This window comes from Leucopleurus acutus (genome assembly GCF_964270905.1).
Source record: "Leucopleurus acutus genome assembly, chromosome: 11".
NCBI lineage: Eukaryota > Metazoa > Chordata > Mammalia > Artiodactyla > Delphinidae > Leucopleurus > Leucopleurus acutus.
Genome location: NC_139152.1, coordinates 15,147,005 through 15,171,579, shown reverse-complemented (window position 1 = coordinate 15,171,579; position 24,575 = coordinate 15,147,005). Strand labels below are relative to the sequence as shown.

Sequence of the window (24,575 nt, the reverse complement as noted above, 5' to 3'; positions counted from 1 at the left end):
CAACAATCCATGAGATGACAATTTGCAAAGTACTAAAAAAAAGTCAAGAAACTTTAATGATAAAAGAACCCAGGGATCTGCATTCCTGTCCTATATTCTGTTTCTCAATTCTGAAGAGAAACCAGATAGAAAGCCATTGAATTACGTTTTGAGACATTTGAGCATAAAGAGTCTTGTCTCACCCTATAGTCACGAGAAATAAACAAGAAGGAATGCAGGGAAAACTGGGAATTTCTGGCATTGTGTCTGCACACTCTAGGTGGCTCAGAGACTCTGACCCCTGTCTTTGTGAAGTCCAGAAGCACTCTTTCTGGATGCTATCAACATTTTCAGCAGCTTCACAGATGTACTTGTTGGGACAGTCATTGTGCCTGCTCTTCCCAATGGCCCCTCATAATTAAGACTGTTCTTTCTAAAGTTCAAAGTTCAGAGAAGACGCTCCAGGCTGTTCTTTGTGAAGGGGTGGCCCATGTTAAGAATAAGGATGGGCAACAGAATCCATGATGGCTTGGCATGAAGGACCCTGTCCAGTAGGGTCAAAGGCAACTAGTTAAGTCAATTAGACTGTCTCTCTCTGGAATTTATATTAGAGAATACTGGCCAGTAGGCAAAAAGCAGTAGAATATGATAGATAGAGATAAGCAGAGGAGAAGGTCTTCATTTCCTTTAGAAACTGGCCAGGCCATATTGGTTTCCGGAATTTGTTAGGTTAGAGTTTGAGTCCACGTATACCCTTTTCCCCAAGTATACCAGATAGAATCTAGTTCTTGCTATCAAAATACCTCACTAATGCAAATAATTTGTTATTCTGAAGTTTGGAGTTTTGTTTTGCTTCAAGCTGTCTTCAAGCTACTCTTCTCTTTAGTTGAAGAGCAGGGGATCTTATACTTACTAAACCAAAGAATCTGCCTGGCAGGCCAAATGGAATATATGGGAATACATGGAAAATTTCTTCTCACATTTCTGGAGGAGGAAATGAGTAAAGTAAAAAGCATAATCTGCATGTGGGAGGGGAGGTAAGCCAGGAAATTTATGCTTAATGATCTGAGTCTGGTGTGTGAAATAGGTTATCTGTTTCTAAAGACAGCTAACCCAAGGTGTGAGAGTGACTGAAAATTCTGAAATAACCCATTTGGACGGCATTTTAATATATGGTTGCCTTTGTTGCCTAGCAGTGGGCTCGGCAGAGATATTACATGAGAATATCAATTTGCAGGGACTGAGTCATGATACTTTCTTGACTCTATTCAACAGAACGCAGCTGCAAGGGGAGTAAAAAAAGTAAGGGAAGCAGAGAGAGGAGTTGGCAATGATGTGAAAAACCTTTGTGTCCAGTAAACCAATTTTATTTTCATTTTTCTCTAAATGCCATTCATTATAATATAATTTTTTAATGCCATGCAGAGTACAGCATCCTCTGAAACTCTTATGATCAGCTCTTAACCCAGAATGTGAATACCCAAGAGTGAAGTAAGATCCTGTATTGTTCATAAATAGAGGACTCCCTCAGAGAGGCAGGAAAAGCCATTTCTTACTTTCAAGTCTCAAACAGGGTCAAGAGGGGCAGCCTCTTAATGCTAATGCTGTGGTCAGGACTAGGGCACTTAAGGTATCCATCCACACATGCTGTGTCTCAGATGGCTTAGTCATTCATGACCCAGATCTGTGAGCTTAGTGGCAGTGGTGGGAGTAGGTGGATTTTCATCTTATTTTTATCTGTATCTTAGTAGTATCCGAATAAAAAGTGGCATGAAACACTTTTAGCTTTTCAGAACAAAGAGAACAAGGTATTTAAATATACAGGGCCTCTCAAAAATATATCCGAGTTAATGACACTCATTGAAGCACCAAGACCAACGTTGGATCCATTAATGAACTTGATTTCTTTTTGGTAAATTATGTGCACTGACGTCTACACTTCAAGTTTTTCCTTAAGTTTTGATATCCATATAATGTCAGAGAACATAGCTTAAGGTAACAGTATTATTTACACAGAAAAGTAAACAAGTGCACATAATTTTTAAGGCTTCCTTATTATTTTAAATTCAGCAGCTTACTTTTATAAATTCACTCTATACATTGTTTAAGTATTAACAAAAGAAATATTGCATAATTTTCTTTAGAATTTTAAATATCTAAATAACAGAGAGTTTAAGTAACTTTTTTAAATTGTAAAGAATCACAGTCACGTTCCACTGAGGCTTCTTGAACCTCGATAATAGGTTCTTCAGAGTGCTAGATGGAATGTGTGATAGAAAAGATCCTCAACATTTGATCTACATATACTGACCAAGGAACTTAGAGAAGAGTTGAAAAGGAAATCTCAAAACATATTAAATCATATCTAAAAAATAAAGGTACATAATTGAGATTTTAGGATAAAAGATACTACTGAGACAGGCTCTTGGAAATAAATGGTAGGGTGAGTCTCATGGGAGATTTCTCTGAGAAGAAAAGTGGAAAACAATATAGAGAGGTTCAAGGCACTTGGTAATGGGCCAAAACAGAAAAAAGGAAGAAGGTGACAGTCTTGGCATCATTAATCAAATTATCCCATGGGGGTCTCCCAGGGCAGTCGTTATAGCAGATCCTGAACCAAACACCCAGGGGACACTTGGTGGTAGCACAGAGATAATAGTTCTGGGAAGGGACTCTGTCCACCAAGGCTCAGGATATTCAGGAATGAGGATTAGTGCCCAAGGAAGGTTATAGGGTCACCCTGGTGAAATTGCAGCCAACATGGGCTCTGAGGAACCTTGAGAAAACTGTGGTCTGAATTATGAAGCAGCACGTCCCCGGAAGCCTGCATATGGGAGGGGTGGATTTGAGCACACAGGGTAGAATTTAAGACCCCACACTCTGGAGCATGACTCCTGGATTCGAATTGTGGCTTTGTCTCCTGCCGTTTGTATCCTCTGGCAAATCATTTTATTTCTCTGGGGTCTCAATTTCCTAATCTAAAAATGTAGATAAAAGTGATACTATCTCATAGACTTGTTATGATGATTAAATAAGTTACTGTATGAAAAGTACTTAGAGTAAGGCTTGAAATATAAGAAGCGCTGTATTAAATGTTAGCCATTGTTATATGACTTCTATACACTTAAATGTTTCATGTTTAGATTGTATTTTCTGTTAAATTAAACTTTTAAATATATTTTAAGGGACTAGAACTTGTTTCACATTCAGATACTTTTGGACTTTTGGAAGTGGGGAAGTGGGAATATGTCCCCTGCTTTACTTGGGACATACTGATATAAGCAACAAGCATATTTACTTAGGTGATATACTACACAGTATGTAATTCAGTAATAAATGAAGCATATCATGAAATAATACATGTTCTGTAGAATTAAGAAGAAAAGAGTAGTTGGTAACAGAATAATCTGAGAAGATTTTGTGGACGAGGTCCAGAGTCTCAAGGGATGGGTAGGACTGAAAGTTAGCTCAGATCCCCCCCTCTATTCTAGTAATTTTATGATTCTTAGGAGCGTTTTTGATGAGGCTATGCATGTGAGTTAAATAGAAAAAGCAGGAAGGAATGCATATTGACAACGTGATCTACCCTGACAAGAATTCATCTGGGAATAATAGAGGTGGTGTGGATGAACCTTGATAAAGACAATCATATTTATAAGGTCCTCAAAAGTAAGAGGTAAGAAATGGCAAGTCAAAGACAATTATTGAAGAGAAATGACGTGCCCTAGTTTAGATGACTAGATGCCTTTTAAGTCTGCCATGGAGAACAAGTTATTTACCATAAAGTTGTAGAAAGAAGTTTAATTAACAGAACATACTACATAATATCTGAAAGTAAGAAAATTAGCCTGGCAGAGATATGCAGGCAGAATAATGAGGTCTAGCTCACTGCTAGGAAGTTACTAGCTTCAGATCTACTTCCTGTATTAGTTCACATCCTCTTGAACAGGAAGAGAAGCATGAGTCGACAGAGGCAAGCTCACCCATCTGCCCCTTACAGATTCTGCCCCTTACAGATCTGAGTGTGTCAGATGAAGTTGGAGGATGTGGAGGGATGGGACTCTGGCAGACAAATAAAGCCTATTTACCTTTTTCCTGTGGCCGTGGCCTGAAAGAGCTTTTTTCATCCGATATAGTTTTTTCCTTTGTTTTAAATTATAGGAGGGATAATTTATGAACTGCAGCACTATAACTGCTTTGTCCAAGCAATGACATATCAAACACAGGTTGCAGCCCAATCATGTTTTCAACCTCCATCTTTCCTGGCCCTCTCTATGCTCCTCCCCTATCTCCCCACACTGTCTCAATGACATGTCAATAATTGTGCCTCCCTTACTGCCGCCCACTTTAAAGAAAGGCACCCTGGTCAGACCCTGATGGGATAGCCTGAGGGGACTATTTTTGGTACCATGTTAACCCACCCACCTCGGGTATAGTTAACTGGACAAGGGATGGCAGCTAGACTGGAAGGCTAATTCCTACTCATGAGATCCCCAGAGCTCTCTTGAACTCCGAAGGACCTTCCAGGCTCTGTGAGAGATGTCCTTCTGCTTTTCCTGAGGTAGGCTGTCAGCCCTTCCTTGGGATTTCTCATGCAAGTCCCTTGTCCCCATTAGTTGAGGCAACTTGAGAGTCCCTCATCCTTGAAACCAAGGATCTGAAACACCTCTGCCAGCCTTCAAGCGAGTGTCTTTGGCCACAGACAGTTGTCAACTAATATTTGTAGTTTTCTAAGTGGATATAAACAAAAGCTTCTTTCAGAGGTAACTTTACTAGTAAAGGGCATTTTCAAGACTCAAAAAACCTACCAGACTCACCAAAAGAATTTCTAATGGTAGAATTTCAGAAGCAAACCAGATAGCAGGAAGGAATATTTTTGGCAGGGGCTCTGCCTGGATTTCCTTAATCATATATACTTTCCAATGGTAAACGTTGAAAAAACCCTACAGCATGGGATCAAAGTCTTAGCTTTGGGCCCTAGTCCTAGCTCTATTTCTTACTACTTCTTTTAATCGTGGGCAAGCCTCTTACTTCTTTGGATCTCGGTTTTCTAGTTTGCATATTTACTGTCAGAATAAATTTACTATAAGGGCTCTTCCAGCTCTAATATTCTGTTATTCTGTCATATTACTTCTACTCAACCACAAGAGCAGCCTATACATTCAAGTTCATGAAACAGAGATTCCTTGCAAAAGTGAAATTCTCCAAGTGTTTAGGACATGCATCCCCATGAACTCCCCTGACACCCCTGGAATGGAGAGAGATTCTGCACTATACATTCTGGGAAAAGGAGAGAAAGGTAATACCTGTGTGGGAACTATAAGTACTGTTTTTTTCAAAAGGACAGAGCATATATCTATTAAAAAATATAATTTGTGTTTCCAAATTTCCAGTTGAAAATATTAGAAAAATTAGACTCAAATAAGTTTCAATATCAATAAATTATAGGAAAGAGCACTGTATTTCTCTACTTAAAATATTTACTAGGATAATAATTACAGCTAACATTTATTGAGCACCTAAAATTTGCTAGCAATTATGTTATCCATTCAAAAACTGAAGTTCAAAAGAATCTTATATTATAAAATGCACCACCCTTCTGACAATAATTTTGAGTCTAACCGACCATCACTGTGCTGTGCCCAGACTCTGAACTTGATGTACGCTAGTGTTGCCCCAGACTTGCTTAATAAAAACTGTATTAAAAATAGAAGATAGTCACCAAATATTCCAATATTTCTATCATCATAGAGATGAAATTAGTGAGAATTTCAGAAACAAAAGTGAAATTAGTGAGTCCATATCTCATTATAAATCTCTTTTTTCCAAATTGTTTTTCTGGACATAGTTCAAGTAGAACAACCAATTTATTTATGTCAGCTCTTGCTCTTTTCAATGACCTCTTATTGAGTAATGTATTATATGAAGAGGCTGGTTAGCAAACAATAGCTTGCTACAGAAACACTGACTCAGGCCTTCTGCTAGACATTCACATTGCTCCTTTTCTATCCCTTGGGAAAAAGACACAAACTTGTAGAAATGACAGCTTCATACCAATGACTGTTCACCCTAAAATCATCTCAAATGTGAAACATGTGTCTGTATTCATGCATACTCACACATTCACTGCTAATCTTACTTGGTAAAATGACTTGTCGCTTCCAGGTCTGTGTCTTGTGGACGAAGGTTATTATACACATATTTCAGGTCTTGGATTCCACTTAGCTCAGGCAATCCTGCATGTAGCATCTTAGCAACACAAGCAAACACACAAACAAAACAAGATAAATAAAACAGAAACAAAAAACCTCAGAATAAATGTAAATCAAATCTCCATCTCGTCTTCTCATTGAAGAGACATATTCAGCATGGGAAAATAGAAATAATAAGAGCTCTAATGTCAGAATTTCTGGACCCATCATTTAAAATCTAAATGATCTTGAAAAAGTCTCTTAACCTGTTTGGACCTCTATTTTCACATTTTTAAAGTGGATATAAAAATATCCAAAAAAAAATATCCAACATGTTCTGGGAGAATCAAATGCTAATGACTAAGAAAGAGCTCTATACATATACATTATAACACAAAAATTATATCACAATACCTATTTTCAAGAAGAAAAACTTAATGCCCTAAAACCTGTAAGTGAAGTGTCCAGGTCAAATGGTGTGTAAAGACAGAGAATAAAACTCATCTTTCTGGTTCTTAATCTTAGGCGCCATTCCTTTGCTTTTTATTCTTATGTTCTTTCATGACTCTATGACTCATACTACAAGAACACAATTTTCCCTAGTTAAGCGGTGACTGAATTTACTAAAAGTTATTAAAACAATGAAACAATTAAAGATTAAATTGTACAAAGGCTCAGGTATTTTTTCTGCCAAACTTTGGAAAAATACTTCGCTTAAATTACAGTGTAGATTGAAGGGATAACATTCTCTTTAGTGATAGGCAAACATCTTAGGAAAAAAATAGATCTTTCTGATATAAATTTGAACTCTGAGAAAAAAAAGAAGAATATCATCAGTGTATCTCATGACTAAAATAAATTATTTCCTACTCTGGGAACAGAGGCACTTTTACAGCAGTGGGAGGTTAAGAACAATGCTGTTGATCGTAAAAATAATAGATAAACTGAGAATACAGCAATGGAGGATGGGTGAAGTTGTGATTAACTTAATGAAGTTCAAGTGAGAAAAATGGGTTTGAAACTGTTTTCCTTTCCTACTCTTCCCACCCAGACTGAGGGGATAGCATATATAGGTGGACAGAGGAGAGCAAGATACCTTCCATTTGTTTGCAGAAGAGATCCAGGATAGCTTTCTGGAACATTGGGTATCCTGTGGGTGAGCGACAAGAGATGGGGCCAAAAAGACAAGTAGTGCAGGATGTTTTAGCAATCGGAAAGGTTTTGTACTTTGTCCCAATGGCAAGGAAAGTTCTTTTAGTGTTTTAAAATGAGCATTAAAAGAATGAATTGTGTTCGAGAAAGATCATCATGGCTATATGTGAAAAACAGATGAAAGTGCAGTCAAATAAGAGGCTGGACTAGTAGACTGTTTAGGAATGATGAAAAGTTATTAGATTTTAAATATACGTAGGAAGTAGAATTGAGAAAACTGGGTGATTGGATATATTTGGAGGGCTTGATAGGGTCTAAAGCATGAATATAGATTTGGGAGTCATTAGCACGCAGATAGTAATTGAAACCATGGGAATGGATTAGGTAGTCCTGGGAAGTTGTCAGCTGTCTTTCCTCATGGATGTCTTTCCAATGGATGATATCAGATACATGATATCTAAATTTGAGCAAATTTTCTTCTCCCATAAACTCTTCCTCCTTTTTCCTGTTTCATATTTCACTGCCATCATTGTCCAAATAACAAGAAATTCATATCTTCGATTCTCTTTTTGATTCCCAATGTCAATCACTTAATTCTATAAAAACCCTCTCAAGAGTCTCATGTATTCATTCCCTTTTCCACTGCAATTATTGTCCTAGTTCAGCTTCTCACCTTCATTTGCTTAGATAACTTGAATAGCCCTTTTCTAGTTATTCAATTGCTACCTCTCTAATTACATAATTTCTGAGTTATCTGTCTAAAATCCAAGCTAGATGATGGTACTCCCTTCATCAAAAACAAAGAAACTTCTAGGTTCTCAGGTGACTATATATAAAAGTCCAAAATGTTCATTCTGTTCTAAATACCTTTCTTAATCTACCTGCGATCTATCACTTCAACCTCACCGTCTACATAGGTCTCCATCTGTGCCACAGCCTGGGTGCACTTGATTCCCCCCATTTCCCACACATGTCATGCCCACCCTCTTTAAGCCTCCACAGACACTTATACTTTTCTTTCAGCCAGGATCCCTTTCCTCTCCTTCCCTGTCTATTGAAATTCTTTTTGAAGGCTCATCTCAAATACATCTTCCTCCTTGAAAGCACCACAGATCCTCTTGATAAGATTTTATAACTTGCTTTCTTTGTACAGTAATCCTATTTTGGTTACATGTCTTTCATAGTATTTATTTCTGCCTAGCTTTAACTACGTTTTGTCATGTATATGTTTGTCACATTAGATTTTAAGTTCTTTGAGAACACAGATTAGGTTTTTATTCCATGTTGAATTGTCTAAATTGTTAACGTGGTGCTTTGTAAGTAGTTAGAACTTAATGAATGTCTGTGAAATAATGAATGCATGAGTGAATGAGTGAAAATATATGTCAGGCATTTAAAACCTATAGATAGCAAGTTCAACCCCAACTAATAAACTTAAAATCAACCATAGGGAGATACATTGCCAACAGCAACTAGAGTCTAGATTAGGTTTTATCTTATCAGTTCTGTACTTAGAGTTCTAGAGACATGTGTGTATTTATTGTGGCAGTTTCCCCCGTTATCACACTATGACTGTCCATTTACTATGAACAAGCTTCTTCCCTAGATATGAATTGCTTTCTAGTTTCTCTGGATATTCTGAATTCACACCTGCTCATTTAGGACTCTGTCAAACATTTCCTTGGGAAGTAGACCCTATACTTATCCCTTCCTACACACGCACACACACACACACACACTACACACCAGGTGCCAAGTGCAGATGGCTTCAAACCCAAGTTCTCTCCCTTTCATGTGGCTGATTAAAGGTAACAAGTGCTAACTTTGCCCCTGTTGATGTGTTTCATTCCTTAGAGAGGAGGCTTTGAGTGATGTGACTCGGCACATCAGAGTATGGATGGCCTCATACCTGGTCCACTTAGTCAGGTCTGTTCACTGACCCACAGAGATGTGGTTCAAGTGCCTCCCTGGCTTAGATTACATGGGTTATAACTTTAATTGGGGCAATAAGAAAGGGAAAGCGTGGCTAGTACAGATAATAAACAGATACGTTCTTTTTTAAAGGATAGGAACATTAATTTTTTTTTTTTACTTCTGCTTTTCCCCTACTAAGTCCAAATCTATTTTGATAGTTATGCTTAGGGAAGCAGACACTCTTTGCCACCACGTAGAGAAGTCAGAAAGATTTCTGCTGGGAAATATCTGATATAAAAATGGGTGTGATAAACATTTTAAACTGGGTGAATGGTCCCTATGTTCTTTGGGAGCCTTCCATAATAATTTCTATTGATTTTTTAATAAGAGAAAAGCTGATGAAATACAGGCTTTTATGTTAGTGAATTCAGCTAGCAACATTCTTTGTTCTCTAAAGATGTTTTGGTTTTAAGCAAGATGGGAATTTCATGGATTATTTTCCCCAGCTTTTCCCAGGAGTAAACAAAAAGGACTGTGAATATGTGGAAACATGCTGCTCTCAACCAAGGCTGAACAATTAACTCCATAGCAGACTCACCAAACACTTGTGGCTCATAATCCTTTGTTAGTGACCATTCATGGAAGGTAGAATTTATGACCCATATCAAGTATTTCTTAAGTTGTAACTAGGTTATGGCATAGTAGATTAACTTCTTTTTAAGTAAGTTAACACAAAAAGAGTTAGTTTGAGAGAGAATTGAGGGAAATATAGATTTCCCACATAGGTAGAAAATAATCTTTTGTAAATTTAAATTTGGTTTTTATTTTATAAGAAGCTCTACCAGAGAAGGTGTGGTCTTGAAACCTTTACTGATGCTTTGGTTATCTACAGAATTCCATAGGAAAAAAATGTGAAGAGAAGAGAATCAAGAGGTAAATAACCAGAAAGAGAGATAATAACACACTGCTGTTTTACATATATTTATTCACTGGTCTAATTGGTCCACATTGCTGCTTATCTCTGTTTGAACTTCTGTAAAAGCTTAAATCTAAGATTGTAAGATTAATCTGAATTAGTACCCTTCACTGCCAAAATTTCTTCATTAGCCTAAAAGTCATGCTTGAATAATTAAAACATAGGGAAATTTTTTGCAAACACTATATACCAGAAACCTTCAACATCTGATTTTAATATTACTTTATAAGAAATTATTTAAATACTTGATTAAAATACCATATATCTACTTCTTTTAAATGAAATAATGTCATACAAACTCTTTAATGACTATTTAATACATTATGACTCACATACTAGAAGTTTTCTTTTTAGGTAGGTAGAAACATTTATTAAACAAAAGATAAGAGCCCACCAATAGCTTTTAGAATCAATTTTTTTTCAAAAAGCTGTCCTTTCACATTATTTTAACATGCTTACTTGTCATTCAGCATAATTTTACTGTCATCTGAGAAAGAGTATGAAACGATATTTGTGCTTTTCTGCTTCGAGTTTATTTTTGAAACGTCTGTCACTGGTTGAAGTTGTTAGAATATGGTACTTACTCCTAGTATGCAGTTATTTATAGCATTTTAGACATTTAGAAATGCTGGATACCTCATTTGCCTGTGTACATGAATCTTACCTTTCTTATTAAATTAAAAATTTTAAGACCGACTGGGTCTCATATGTTAATGTATCCTCCACAGCTTCTGGCACATATTAAGTACTCAAGAGCTCATGGATTCATGAGTTAGACCCTGCTACAGCCCAAAAGGATATTAGAGTTGATAACCACTTGGATATTTATTATGAAATGGAGTCAAGGTCATGGACTCAGTCTTTGTAGGCTTTTACCCTTGTTATGAATGCAGATTATGAACTATAAACCATCTCATAATTGCAATATGACCTAATAGAATTGGGAGATAGAATGAAATTCTACCAATATGAATCATTGGCTGTTACTGGAGAGCCAACTTGAAGACTCTGGAGATGGGCAGGGCCTTATATATTCAGTTTACATGTGAAGTGACCAAAGTGTCTTTCTAAATGAAGGACTACATGTATATAGTATATTTAGAAATCCATATTTTTCAAGACAGAGAGGAAAGAAGTAAGGTGCGTATGTTGTTTGAAAACTGAAACAAGGAACAAAATCAAATCTTTACTGCAACAAGGTCAACATTTATTTAGCACTACCCAATAAAACTTCTCTGCTATGATGGAAATGTTTTATATCTGTGCTGTCCAATATGGTACCATGAGCCAGACGTGGCTATTGAGCACTTGAAATGTGGCTAGTGAGACTTAGAAGCTGAATTTTAAATTTTATTCAATGTTAATTAACTTAAATTTAAATAACCAAGTGATTCGGGGATACTGTATGGACAGTGCTGTTATAGGTTAACAAGGATCGAGTATAATAAATTAATTGGATTCTACTATGTGACAGGTACTGTGCTAAGTGTTTATATTAATTATCTAATAGGGTTATTATGAAATGTAAATCAGTTAATACACATAAAGCACTTAGCATAATGCTCATGCAAAGTATTCACTATTAGGTCATTTATCAGTCCTACAAGGCAGATGCTATTACCTTCAGTTAATAGATAAGGAAACATGAGTCCTACTGGAGTTAAGTAACATACCTGTGGAATGTAGCTAGTATAATGCCAAGCTAGAATTCAAACCCAGGAAGGCCCTGCACCAAGTCTGTGCCCTTAACAGCATCTAGTAGAATTGTCATCTGAAGGCTCTAAACCAGTTATTTTTGATGACTGTATTGACTCCAAACACCATGCTGATTTAAAAAAGATGTATTTCTCTACTACAATTTGCTGCAATTACTAGTGTATGTATGTGTCCAAAGGAACCACCACATTTTTCTCCCAGTAGATATGTCTATTAGATCCTTCTCCTCTCACCCTGACTATCTGGTCTGTCCACTGGACAGTGGAAGGAAAACATTAAAAAGTCCCCTGTTGTATGGTAACATTATCTTTAATAAAGGAGGCAAGAATATACAATGGAGAAAAGACAGCCTATTCAATAAGTGGTGCTGGGAAAACTGGACAGGTACATGTAAAAGTATGAAATTAGAACACTCCCTAACACCATACACAAAAATAAACTCAAAATGGATTAAAGACCTAAATGTAAGGCCAGAAACTATCAAACTCTTGGAGGGAAACATAGGCAGAACACTCTATGACATAAATCACAGCAAGATCCTTATTGACCCACCTCCTACAGAAATGGAAATAAAACCAAAAATAAACAAATGGGACCTAATGAAATTTCAAAGCTTTTGCACAGCAAAGGAAACCATAAACAAGACCAAAAGACAACCCTCAGAATGGGAGAAAATATTTGCAAATGAAGCAACTGACAAAGGATTAATCTCCAAAATTTACAAGCAGCTCAATATCAAAAAAACAAACAACCCAATCCAAAAATGGGCAGAAGACCTAAATAGACACTTCTCCAAAGAAGATATACAGATTGCCAACAAACACATGAAAGAATGCTCAAAATCATTAATCATTAGAGAAATGCAAATCAAAACTGCAATGAGATATCATCTCACACCAGTCAGAATGGTCATCATCAAAAATTCTAGAAACAATAAATGCTGGAGAGGGTGTGGAGAAAAGGGAACACTCTTGCACTGTGGGTGGAAATGTAAACTGATACAGCCATTATGGAGAACAGTATGGAGGTTCCTTAAAAAACTAAAAATAGAATTACCATACGACCCAGCAATCCCACTACTGGGCATATACCCTTAGAAAACCAGAACTCACAAAGAGTCATGGGGCTTCCCTGGTGGCGCAGTGGTTGAGAGTCCACCTGCCGATGCAGGGGACACGGATTCGTGCCCCGGTCCGGGAAGATCCCACATGCCGCGGAGCGGCTGAGCCCGTGAGCCATGGCCGCTGAGCCTGCGCGGCCGGAGCCTGTGCTCCGCAACGGGAGAGGCCACAGCAGTGAGAGGCCCACGTACGGCAAAAAAAAAAAAAGAGTCGTGTACCAAAATGTTCATTGCAGCTCTATTTACAATAGCCAGGACATGGAAGCAACCTAAGTGTCCATCAACAGATGAATGGATAAAGAAGATGTAGCACATATATACAATGGAATATTACTCAGCCATAAAAAGAAACGAAATTGAGTTATTTGTAGTGAGGTGGATGGATCTAGAGTCTGTCATACAGAGTGAAGTAAATCAGAAAGAGAAAAACAAATACCATATGCTAACACATATATATGGAATCTAAGAAAAAAAGTCATGAAGAACCTAGGGGCAAGACAGGAATAAAGACACAGACCTACTAGAGAATGGATTTGAGGATATGGGGAGAGGGAAGGGTAAGCTGTGACAAAGTGGCACGGACATATATACACTACCAAACGTAAAATAGATAGCTAGTGGGAAGCAGCCGCATCACAGGGAGATCAGCTCGGTGCTTTGTGACCATCTAGAGGGGTGGGATAAGGAGGGTGGGAGGGAGGGAGACACAAGAGGGAAGAGATATGGGAACATATGTATATGTATAACTGATTCACTTTGTTATAAAGCAGAAACTAACACACCATTGTACAGCAATTATACTCCAATAAAGATGCTAAAAAAAAAAAAATTCCCCTGTTGGTCAACAGAGAGTACCCAGGACCATGACTCAGTAGACACAATGTAGTAAATGTACCACCCTCGAGTCAAGTTGCTAGGAAGTCACCTTACATTTTTGGCTCTCAGTTTCTTAATCTGGAAAATAAGCAAGTGATCAAAGGCAGAGATTGGGAGGGAAACCAGGAAAAATCCTTGCTTGTTCTACATCATTGGGTTGCCATAATGTGAAAATGAGATAGTATTTTAAATATACTTTTTTTTTTAACATCTTTATTGGGGTATAATTGATATGTTCTTTTTTTTTTAACATAAAAATACTTTTGAAAAAATTCTAAAGCACAGTACAATTGGTATAATATTCTAAATTACTGTCCTTGACCTTTAATCAAAGTATACTGAGATAACCCCTGAATACATCAATATTATTGTGAAGAGAAAGGTTTGAGACAATAACTGTGAACAAATGTTATGAATTATTAAGAAATATATTTATAAGCTGTACCATGGTGCTTTTAGTTTGTTCATTCCATTCTGTTTTGAATAGCTCTTTGGGGAACTCCAAGCCATTAGGAAAGATAGACTACTGAAAGAGAGTCATAAAGGAAGCTTATTATTTCTGTTATTTCCCCAAGGGACTTACCATTTCTAGCAGGTTTAAGAGCAGGCGGCTGTGTCTTCTGACAATATTATAAGCTCGACAGCAAAGCTCCACAAAATCTTGGAAATGCTGTGGGTTTTTCCCACCCTCTGTAATAAAGTACTCCATCTCTGAAGTAAAAATAAAAGGGGCTCTGTCCCTATAAACCAAAAAACAACACCAACCATAAGCAGGAAGAGAAATGGTTTGAAGGGTTATATTAGGCAGTGACAACAACTTATTTCCATTTGAAATTTTTTGTTATATTCTAATGCATGAACCTCCTTCATTGTAGGACAGCTGGAGAAACTTGCTAACTGTAGACTTTGAATAATGTAGCTAAACTGCAACAGAGAAGGAAGGGTAAGTTATTTTACAAAGTTGACCTATATTGGCTTAAATAGTTAATTCCAAGTTATATTTGATGTGAATATTATTCATTAAAATTAATTTAAGGCCAAATTAATAATTAAGATGATTTTACAGAAAGTATATTTATTGCTAAATTTTTAAATGATAGAACAGGTCATTTATTTAACCTCATGGTGCTTTTTTTTTTTTTTTTTTAAAACCTTTCTTTTTCCCTTAGATGGTATGCTGACCCTTTAGGTAAAAAGTTTCAGGCAAAAGCTAAGATATAGTGGGCCAACATCAGTCCCGGGATCCCCCTTTTGGGCCCCACAGCCAGCCACCACTGGGACCCTGTCCTGCCCACCAGTGGGTTGGCAGCCTCCTCTTGAGCCAGAGCTGGACAGCCAACCAGATGGGGGCCAGCCCTGACTACCTGTGCACCCACAGTAGTCTGCCTCATCACAACAGAAGGGCCCACTCAGCCCACATAAAGGGCACCCCTAGAGCATACAGCTCTGCCGACCAGAGGGTAGTGTGCTGTTGGGCCCCATAGGACATCTCCTACATAAGGCCATTTCTCCAAGGTCAGGAAACATAACTGACTTGCCTAATACTTAGAAATAAACAGAGAATTAGGCAAAATGAGGAGACAAAGAAATATGTTCCAAAGAAGGAACAAAACCCCAGAAGAACTTTGGAAGTGGAGATAAGCAATCTATCCCATAAAGAGTTCAAGGTAGATTGTACAAATGCTCAACAAATTGGGGAGCATTGTTTACAATGGCCCAGATATGGAAGCAACCTAAGTGTCTATCGATAGATGAATGGATAAAGAAGACGTGGTGTATATATAACGGAATATTATTCAACCATAAAAAATAATGAAATCTTTCCTTGCAACAACATGGATGGACCTAGAGGATATTACACTAAATGAAATGTATCAGACAGAGAGAGACATATATACCACATGGTTTCACTCACATGTAGCATTTAAAAAACAAAACAAACAAACATAGCAAAACAGAAACAGACTCAGAGAACAAAGTGGTGGTTGCCAGAGGGGAGGGAGGTGGGGGGATTAGTGAAACAGGTGAGGGAAATTAAGAGTTACAAACTTCCTGTTATAAAATAAATAACTCACAGGGATGTAATGTATAGCATAGAGAATACAGTCAATAATATTGTAATAATTCTGTATGGTGACAGATGGTAACTAGACTTATCATGGCGACCATTTTGTAATGTATAAAATATTGAATCACTATGTTCTACAGCTGAAACTAATTATGATGCTGTAAGTCAGTTATAGTTCAAAAAAAAAAAAGAAAAGCTAAGATATGTAATGACAGGTTCTTTCAGAAGGTAATCTGAAAAAACAGATGTTACCAACTTACTGTGATATGCTTAGTAAGGGAAAAAAGAGGTAACTATATTTCATTTCTGGAAAAACAGAAAAACAAAGGACCAGAAAGAAGGACCAGAAGATCCTGTTTTCCCTATATTTGTCAGTTTTTTCTCATGTTATTTGAAACACGAAGAGACCTGAGATGAAGTGTTAGTGCTTCTAATAGCGAGAGCAGAGAGAAGGCTGCTCACCTGCTCTGTGATGAGGTCTCCCTAACTGAATAAGAGCAAGGATGAGACAGAGTTTCAATACTGATTTGGCTAAAGGTCAACTAGAACAGCAGTCCCCAACCTTTTTGGCACCAGGGACCAGTTTCATGGAAGAGAATTTTTCCACGGACCGGGGTCGGGGGGTGTGGTGGTGGTGGGAGGGGATGGTTTTGGGATGATTCAAGTGCATTACATTTATTGTGCACTTTATTTCTATTATTATTACATTGTAATATATAACGAAATAATTATACAACTCACCATAATGCAGAATCAGTGGGAGCCCTGAGTTTGCTTTCACTTGACACTCACTGATAGGGTTTTGATATGAGTCTGCAAGCAATTGATTGATTATGGTCTCTGTGCAGGCAAACCTGTCTGCTAATGATAATCTGTATTTGCAGCCACTCCCCAGCGCTAGCATCACTGCCTCAGCTCCACCTCAGATCATCAGGCATTAATTCTCATAAGAAGCAACCTAGATCCCTCGCATGCACAGTTCACAGTAGGGTTTGCCCTCCTATGAGAAACTAATGCCATCTCTGATCTGACAGGAGGCAGAGCTCAGGCGGTAATGAGAGCAAAATACAGATGAAGCTTTGCTCGCTCCCCCGTCGCTCACCTCCTGCTGTGCAGCCCGGTTCCTAACAGCCACCGACTAGTACCGGTCTGTAGCCTGGGGGTGGGGACCCCTGATCTAGAAGCATTTGAAATGCGAATACATTTTGAGTAAAACGTTGTTAAAAACAAAGATTTTTTTTTTTACATCTTTATTGGAGTATAATTGCTTTACAATGGTGTGTTAGTTTTTGCTTTATAAAAAAGTGAATCAGTTATACATATACATATGTTGCCATATCTCTTCTCTTCCTTCTTGCGTCTCCCTCCCTCCCACCCTCCCTATCCCACCCCTCTAGGTGGTCACAAAGCACCGAGTTGATCTCCCTGTGCTGTGCGGCTGCTTCCCACTAGCTATCTATTTTACGTTTGGTAGTGTATATATGTCCATGCCACTCTCTCACTTTGTCACAGCTTACCCTCCTCCCCCATATCCTTAAGTCCATTCTCTAGTAGGTCTGCGTCTTTATTCCCGTCTTGCCCCTAGGTTCTTCATGACCTTTTCTCTTTTTTCTTAGATTCCATATATATGTGTTAGCATACGGTATTTGTTTTTCTCTTTCTGACTTACTTCACTCTGTATGACAGACTCTAGGTCTATCCACCTCACTACAAATAACTCAATTTCGTTTCTTTTTATGGCTGAATAATATTCCATTGTATATATGTGCCACATCTTCTTTATCCATTCATGCGATGATGGACACTTAGGTTGTTTCCATCTTCTGGCTATTGTAAATAGAGCTGCAATGAACTTTTGGTACATGACTCTTTTTGAATTATGGTTTTCTCAGGGTATATGCCCAGCAGTGGGATTGCTGGGTCATATGGTAGTTCTGTTTATAGTTTTTTAAGGAACCTCCATACTGTTCTCCATAGTGGCTGTACCAACTAACATTCCCACCAGCAGTGCAAGAGTGTTCCCTTTTCTCCACACCCTCTCCAGCATTTATTGTTTCTAGATTTTTTGATGATGGCCATTCTGACTGGTGTGAGATGATATCTCATTGCAGTTTTGATTTGCATTTCTCTAATGATTAATGATGTTGAGCATTCTTTCATGTGTTTGTTGGCAGTTTGTATATCTTCTTTGGAGAAATGTCTAGGTCTTCTGCCCATTTTTGGATTGGTCTGTTTGTTTTTTTGTTATTGAGCTGCATGAGCTGCTTGTAAATTTTGGAGATTAATCCTTTGTCAGTTGCTTCATTTGCAAATATTTTCTCCCATTCTGAGGGTTGTCTTTTGGTCTTGTTTATGGTTTCTTTTGCTGTGCAAAAGCTTTGAAATTTCATTAGGTTTATTTTTGTTTTTATTTCCATTTCTCTAGGAGGTGGGTCAAAAAGGATCTTCCTGTGATTTATGTTATAGAGTGTTCTGCCTATGTTTTCCTCTAAGAGTTTGATAGTTTCTGGCCTTACCTTTAGGTCTTTAATCCATTTTGAGCTTATTTTTGTGTATGGTGTTAGGCAGTGTTCTAATCTCATACTTTTACATGTACCTGCCCAGTTTTCCCAACACCACTTATTGAAGAGGCTGTCCTTTCTCCACTGTATATTCCTGCCTCCTTTATCAAAGACAAGGTGACCATATGTGCATGGCTTTATCTCTGGGCTTTGTATCCTGTTCCATTGATCTATATTTCTGTTTTTGTGCCAGTACCATACTGCCTTGATTACTGTAGCTCTGTAGTATAGTCTGAAGTCAGGGAGCCTGATTCCTCCAGCTCCATTTTTCGTTCTCAAGATTGCTTTGGCTATTCAGGGTCTTTTGTGTTTCCATACAAATTGTGAAATTTTTTGTTCTAGTTCTGTGAAAAATGCCAGTGGTAGTTTGATAGGGATTGCATTGAATCTGTAGATTGCTTTGGGTAGTAGAGTCATTTTCACAATGTTGATTCTTTCAATCCAAGAACATGGTATATCTCTCCATCTATTTGTATCATCTTTAATTTCTTTCAGTAGTGTCTTATAATTTTCTGCATACAGATTTTTTGTCTCCTTAGGTAGGTTTATTCCTAGATATTTTATTCTTTTTGTTGCAATGGTAAATGGGAGTGTTTTCTTGATTTCACTTTCAGATTTTTCATCATTAGTGTATAGGAATGCCAGAGATTTCTGTGCATTAATTTTGTATCCTGCTACTTTACCAAATTCATTGATTAGCTCTAGTAGTTTTCTGGTAGCATCTTTAGCATTCTCTATGTATAGTATCATGTGGTCTGCAAACAGTGACACCTTTACTTCTTCTTTTCCAATTTGGATTCCTTTTATTTCCTTTTTTTCTCTGATTGCTGTGGCTAAAACTTCCTAAACTATGTTGAATAAGACTGGTGAGAGTGGGCAACCTTGTCTTGTTCCTGATCTTAGTGGAAATGCTTTCAGTTTTTCACCATTGAGGATGATGGTGGCTGTGGGTTTGTCATATATGACCTTTATTATGTTGAAGTAAGTTCCCTCTATGCCTACTTTCTGGAGGGTTTTTATCATAAATGGGTGTTGAATTTTGTCGAAAGCTTTCTCTGCATCTATTGAGATGACCATATGGTTTTTCTCCTTCAATTATTAATATGGTGTATCAAATTGATTGATTTGCTTATATTGAAGAATCCTTGCATTCCTGGAATAAACCCCACCTGATCATGGTGTGTGATCCTCTTTATGTGCTGTTGGATTCTGTTTGCTAGTATTTTGTTGAGGATTTTTGCATCTATATTCATCAGTGATACTGGCCTGTAGTTTTCTCTGTGACATCCTTGTCTGGTTTTTGTATCAGGGTGATGGTGGCTTTGTAGAATGAGTTTGGGAGTATTCCTCCCTCTGCTATATTTTGGAAGAGTTTGAGAAGGATAGGTGTTAGCTCTTCTCTAAATGTTTGATAGAATTTGCCTGTGAAGCCATCTGGTCCTGGGCTTTTGTTTGTTGGAAGATTTTTAATCACAGTTTCAATTTCAATGCTTGTGATTGGTCTGTTCATATTTTCTATTTCTTCCTGATTCAGTCTTGGCAGGTTGTGCATTTCTAAGAATTTATCCATTTCTTCCAGGTTGTCCATTTTATTGGCATAAAGTTGCTTGTAGTAATCTCTCATAATCTTTTGTATTTCTGCAGTGTCAGTTGTTACTTCCCCTTTTTCATTTCTAATTCTATTGATTTGAGTCTTCTTTTTTTCTTGATGAGTCTGGCTAATGGTTTATCAATTTTGTTTATCTTCTCAAAGAACCAGCTTTTAGTTTTACTGATCTTTGCTATCATTTCCTTCATTTCTTTTTCATTTATTTCTGATCTGATTTTTATGATTTCTTTCCTTCTGCTAACTTTGCAGTTTTTTTGTTCTTCTTTCTCTAATTGCTTTAGGTGCAAGGTTAGCTTGTTTATTCGAGATGTTTCCTGTTTCTTAAGGTAGGATTGTATTGCTATACACTTCCCTCTTAGAACTGTTTTTGCTGCATCCCATAGATTTTGGGTTGTCGGGTCTCCATTGTCATTTGTTTTTAGGTTTTTAAAATTTCCTCTTTGATTTCTTCAGTGATCACTTCGTCATTAAGTAGTGTATTGTTTAGCCTCCAGGTGTTTGTATTTTTTACAGATTTTTTCCTGTAATTGACATCTAGTCTCATAGGGTTGTGTTTGGCAAAGATACTTGATACAATTTCAATTTTCTTAAATTTACCAAGGCCTGATTTGTGACCCAAGATATGATCTATCCTGGAGAATATTCCATGAGCACTTGAGTAAAATGTGTATTCTCTTGTTTTTGGATGGAAGGTCCTATAAATATCAATTAAGTCCATCTTGTTTAATGTATCATTTAAAGCTGTGTTTCCTTATTTATTTTCATTTTGGATGATCTGTCCATTGGTGAAAGTAGGGTGTTAAAGTTCCCTACTATGATTGTGTTATTGTAGACTTCCCCTTTTATGGCTGTTAGTATTTGCCTTATGTATTGAGGTGCTCCTATGTTGGGTGCATAAATATTTCCAATTTTTATATCTTCTTCTTGGACTTTTTGCAGTTTCCTATAATTTTATAAGTATATATGACCCTGTTATTTCCCAAACAAACTACCTCTTCCTTTCCAACATTTATACCTTTTATTTCTTTTTCTTCTTCTCTCTTTCTCTTTTTTTTTTTTTTTTTTGCCTCATGGCACAGCTAAGACCATCAGCACAGTGCTGAACAGAAGTAGTGAGAGAGAGCATCCTTGCCTTGTTCCTGATCGCAGGGCAAGATGTTCAGTCTAGTCTTTCAACTGAACATTTGATATGAGCTCTAGATTTTTTCCGGGTGCCCTTTACCACTTGAGAACATTCCCTTCTATTCCTGGTTTGCTGATTGTTTATGTGAATATTTTGCCATGCACTGTTTCTACATCTAATTGAGATTTTTTTTTCTCCTTTATTCTGTTAATGTGGTGGATTATACTGACTGATTTTCAAAGGTCAGGTAAGCTTAGATTGCTGGGAAAAAACCCTCTCTGGGTTATGACCTGTTATTCTTTTTATATATTGCCGGATTCATTTTGCTAATAGTTTCTTAGGGAGTTTTACATCTGTGTTCACAGAGGACAGTGCTCTGCAATTGTCCTTTTCTTGTTAGGTTCTTGTCTTATTTTAGCCTCACTGAATTAGTTAGGTAGTATTTCCTCCTCTATTCTCTGAAAAAGCATGTGTAAGAATGTCTGAAGTTTTCCCAGTGAGGGGTGCTCCCGGTGTCTTGTGGGTGGAGGTCCCACAAAAAGACCCGTCCTGCCCCAGCATCGACAGTGCTGTGTAGGCGGCAGACACTCCGCGAGGGGCGTGCAGCTCACATGCTTCCATGCCCATGAGGCCTCCACACAGTTACATGGCTGCTTCCCCACCTGCTCCTGGTCCAGCATCACCTGGGAGCCTGTCGGAAATGCCAGTTCTCAGGCTCACCAGCCCGGTTGACCGGAAACCCTGGAGAGCCAACCCTGCATGATGGGAGCACCAGACATGATGTAACTCAGAAGATGCAAGAGGAAGGGGAGCAGCAGGGGTTTCCAGCTAATTTCAACACTGCTCCAGAGCTGGGCACAGATCAGATGGAGGACCACGCTACTGGGTGAAAAGTGCCAGCCCTTCTCGATCCCCATGAGCCAGTCCACGGCTGCGCGGGGACCGTCGCGCCCGCCACCCAACTCTCTCGGCCCTCAGCTTGCGGCGGCGGCGGCAGAGGCCGGAAGTCCATAAAGATTTTTGAATGAATTGAAGACATTTTAAAATTTGAGCCTAGCAGCCTAGATATAACTAAGTTCAGTTCAAGCAGTAACTGAGAAAAGTCAAGGATTATTGAGGAAGCCTCTGAATTTTTTTGGTTAATTTTATGTATATATGTGTATATATGTATATAGTTGTTTGTTTGTTTGTTTTTTGTCATGCCGTGGGGCTTGCAGGATCTCAGTGTCCTGACCAGGGATTGAACCTGGGCCTCAGCAGTGAAAGCCTGGAGTCCTAACTTAGGCCACCAGGGAACTACAAGGATAATTGTCTTCTTTACTGTTGCTATGCTTAGCTATTTTAATAAAAACATAGTAGTGAAACTGCACCTCAGATTGGGTCTTGAACCCACTTGCTGGGACTCGAACTCAGCCTAAACCCAGATTGGGACTTGAACCCCCGAGGCCGGAACTTGAACCTGGCCAAAACCCTGATTGGAACTTGAACCCATGCAACCGGGACTCGAACCCGGCCAAAACCCAGTGTCTTGCAACTGAGATCACACAGCTGGTTTCAGTACTTAAGGAAGTTCAGGTTCTTGATGTCTCATCACAGAAAAAATTCAGTGAGAGACAAGTGATAGGTAAGAAGTGGATTTATTTAGAGAGAAACACACTCCACAGACAGAGCGTGGGCCATCTCAGAAAGTGAGAGTGGCACCAGGGTATGGGGTTGTTAGTTTTTACAGGGGTGGGTAATTTCATAGGCTAATGAGTGGGAGGAGTATTCCAGCTATTTCAGGAATGGGCGGGGATTTCCAGGAATTGGGCCACCGCTCACTTTTTGATCCTTATGGTCAATCTTGGAACTGTCATGGCTCCTGTGGGTGTGTCATTTAGCTTGCTGATGTGTTACAATGAGCGTATACTGAGGTTCAAGGTCTAGTAGAAATCTACTTCTCTGCCATCTTGGACCCATTTGGTTCTAATCAGTTTATGTGATGTCCTTGGGCTATGTCATTCTTTCAAAGGTTGTGTCCTGCCCCCTTTCCTCCTGTTTCAGTAGAGCTGGAAATCTCACTAATTGAACTTAGTTAACCAGACCTTTCAGAAGTGTGTATATTCAAATCAGAAAGCCACAACTCAGGTATTTTGTAGCTCATCTGGGGCAGTGGAATCTAATTGCAGGCAAAGTATTTTGATGAAAATAAGTAAGCTACTTCTGTCTGGCTGTGGTTTTTAAATTTTATTGTGTGATCCATGCTACCACTAAATGTCTGGAGGAGAAGCTGATGTAATAATTTCCCCACTTAGCTTTATATTCATTCATTCATTCATTCATTCAAGAAAATTTACTGAGCACCTAGACACTGAGGAATTTCTTAAGAATCAAGTCCAAATTTTAAAATTTTTGCTCAAAATCCTTTTATATTTGGCCTACATTGACTTATCTAGCCTGTATGCTATGAATTTACTTTACAGCCCTTTACTTTGGCCAAGCTGGGAGCACAGATGTTGAAAACATGAGATACAGCATGGGTTCTAATCCTGGACCTGCTGGATCTCAGTTTCCTCATCTCTGAAATGGACAAGCAATACCTAACCTAGCTCTTCAAATTGCTGTGAGGATTAACTAAGAACATATACACAAAGGCCTGACACAGAGAGGACTATACACTTGTGAATGGCTATATGAGGTTCTATGCAGAGGGCACAGACTGCAGGCCTGCCAGCCAGGCTTCAAATCATGTTCTACCACTTAGTAGTTCTGCAACCCTCAGCAAGTTACTTATCCTCTGTGTGCCTCAATCTCTTCCTCTGTAAAATGGGGATAAGAGCACTTGACTACTGGGATTGCTGAGAGGATTAGATGAGTTAAAGCATGTAAAAGTACTTAGAACATAGCCTGGCACATAGTAAACACTCAATAAATTTTAAATACTCTAACTAGTCCCCAAACTAATAAAAATGTTCTAGAGCTGAACCTAGTCGAAGCTAAATCTCCTTTTCTCTTCAAAAATGCCATCTGTAGAATCCCATCTTTCCTTCAAAGTTTAATTTACTCCCAGCTCTTCCATGTAACCTCTTTGGTTGCATAAGCCCTTAAGTGGACCTTTGAATTTGGTAGCATTTTTTACATATCACTCACCCACAGAGTCATCACTACTGCTAACATTTTAGTGAGTTTTAGCAATATCCTAGACTTCCATAATCAGAATAAAATCTTTATTTTGTATATAAAAGTTTTCCAATTCTTTTTTCTTACTCTCTATACTGTTGTATATTTGCTACGTTGAATGAAACTTTTGA

General features: G+C 38.1%; 1 protein-coding gene across 7 annotated transcripts in view; it reads right to left on the bottom strand.

Annotated features, from left to right (window-relative positions):
• The window catches only part of PIK3C2G (phosphatidylinositol-4-phosphate 3-kinase catalytic subunit type 2 gamma), a 364,032-nt gene that overhangs the window by 108,104 nt on the left and 231,353 nt on the right, over window positions 1–24,575 (bottom strand). For all 7 annotated transcript variants that reach the window (XM_082849612.1, XM_082849613.1, XM_082849617.1 and 4 more), the window contains 2 exons: window positions 14,508–14,664; window positions 6,119–6,228 (listed from right to left, as the gene is read on the bottom strand). In XM_082849612.1, coding sequence (XP_082705738.1) covers window positions 6,119–6,228; window positions 14,508–14,664 — 267 coding nt within the window. The remainder of the gene's footprint in view (window positions 1–6,118; window positions 6,229–14,507; window positions 14,665–24,575) is intronic.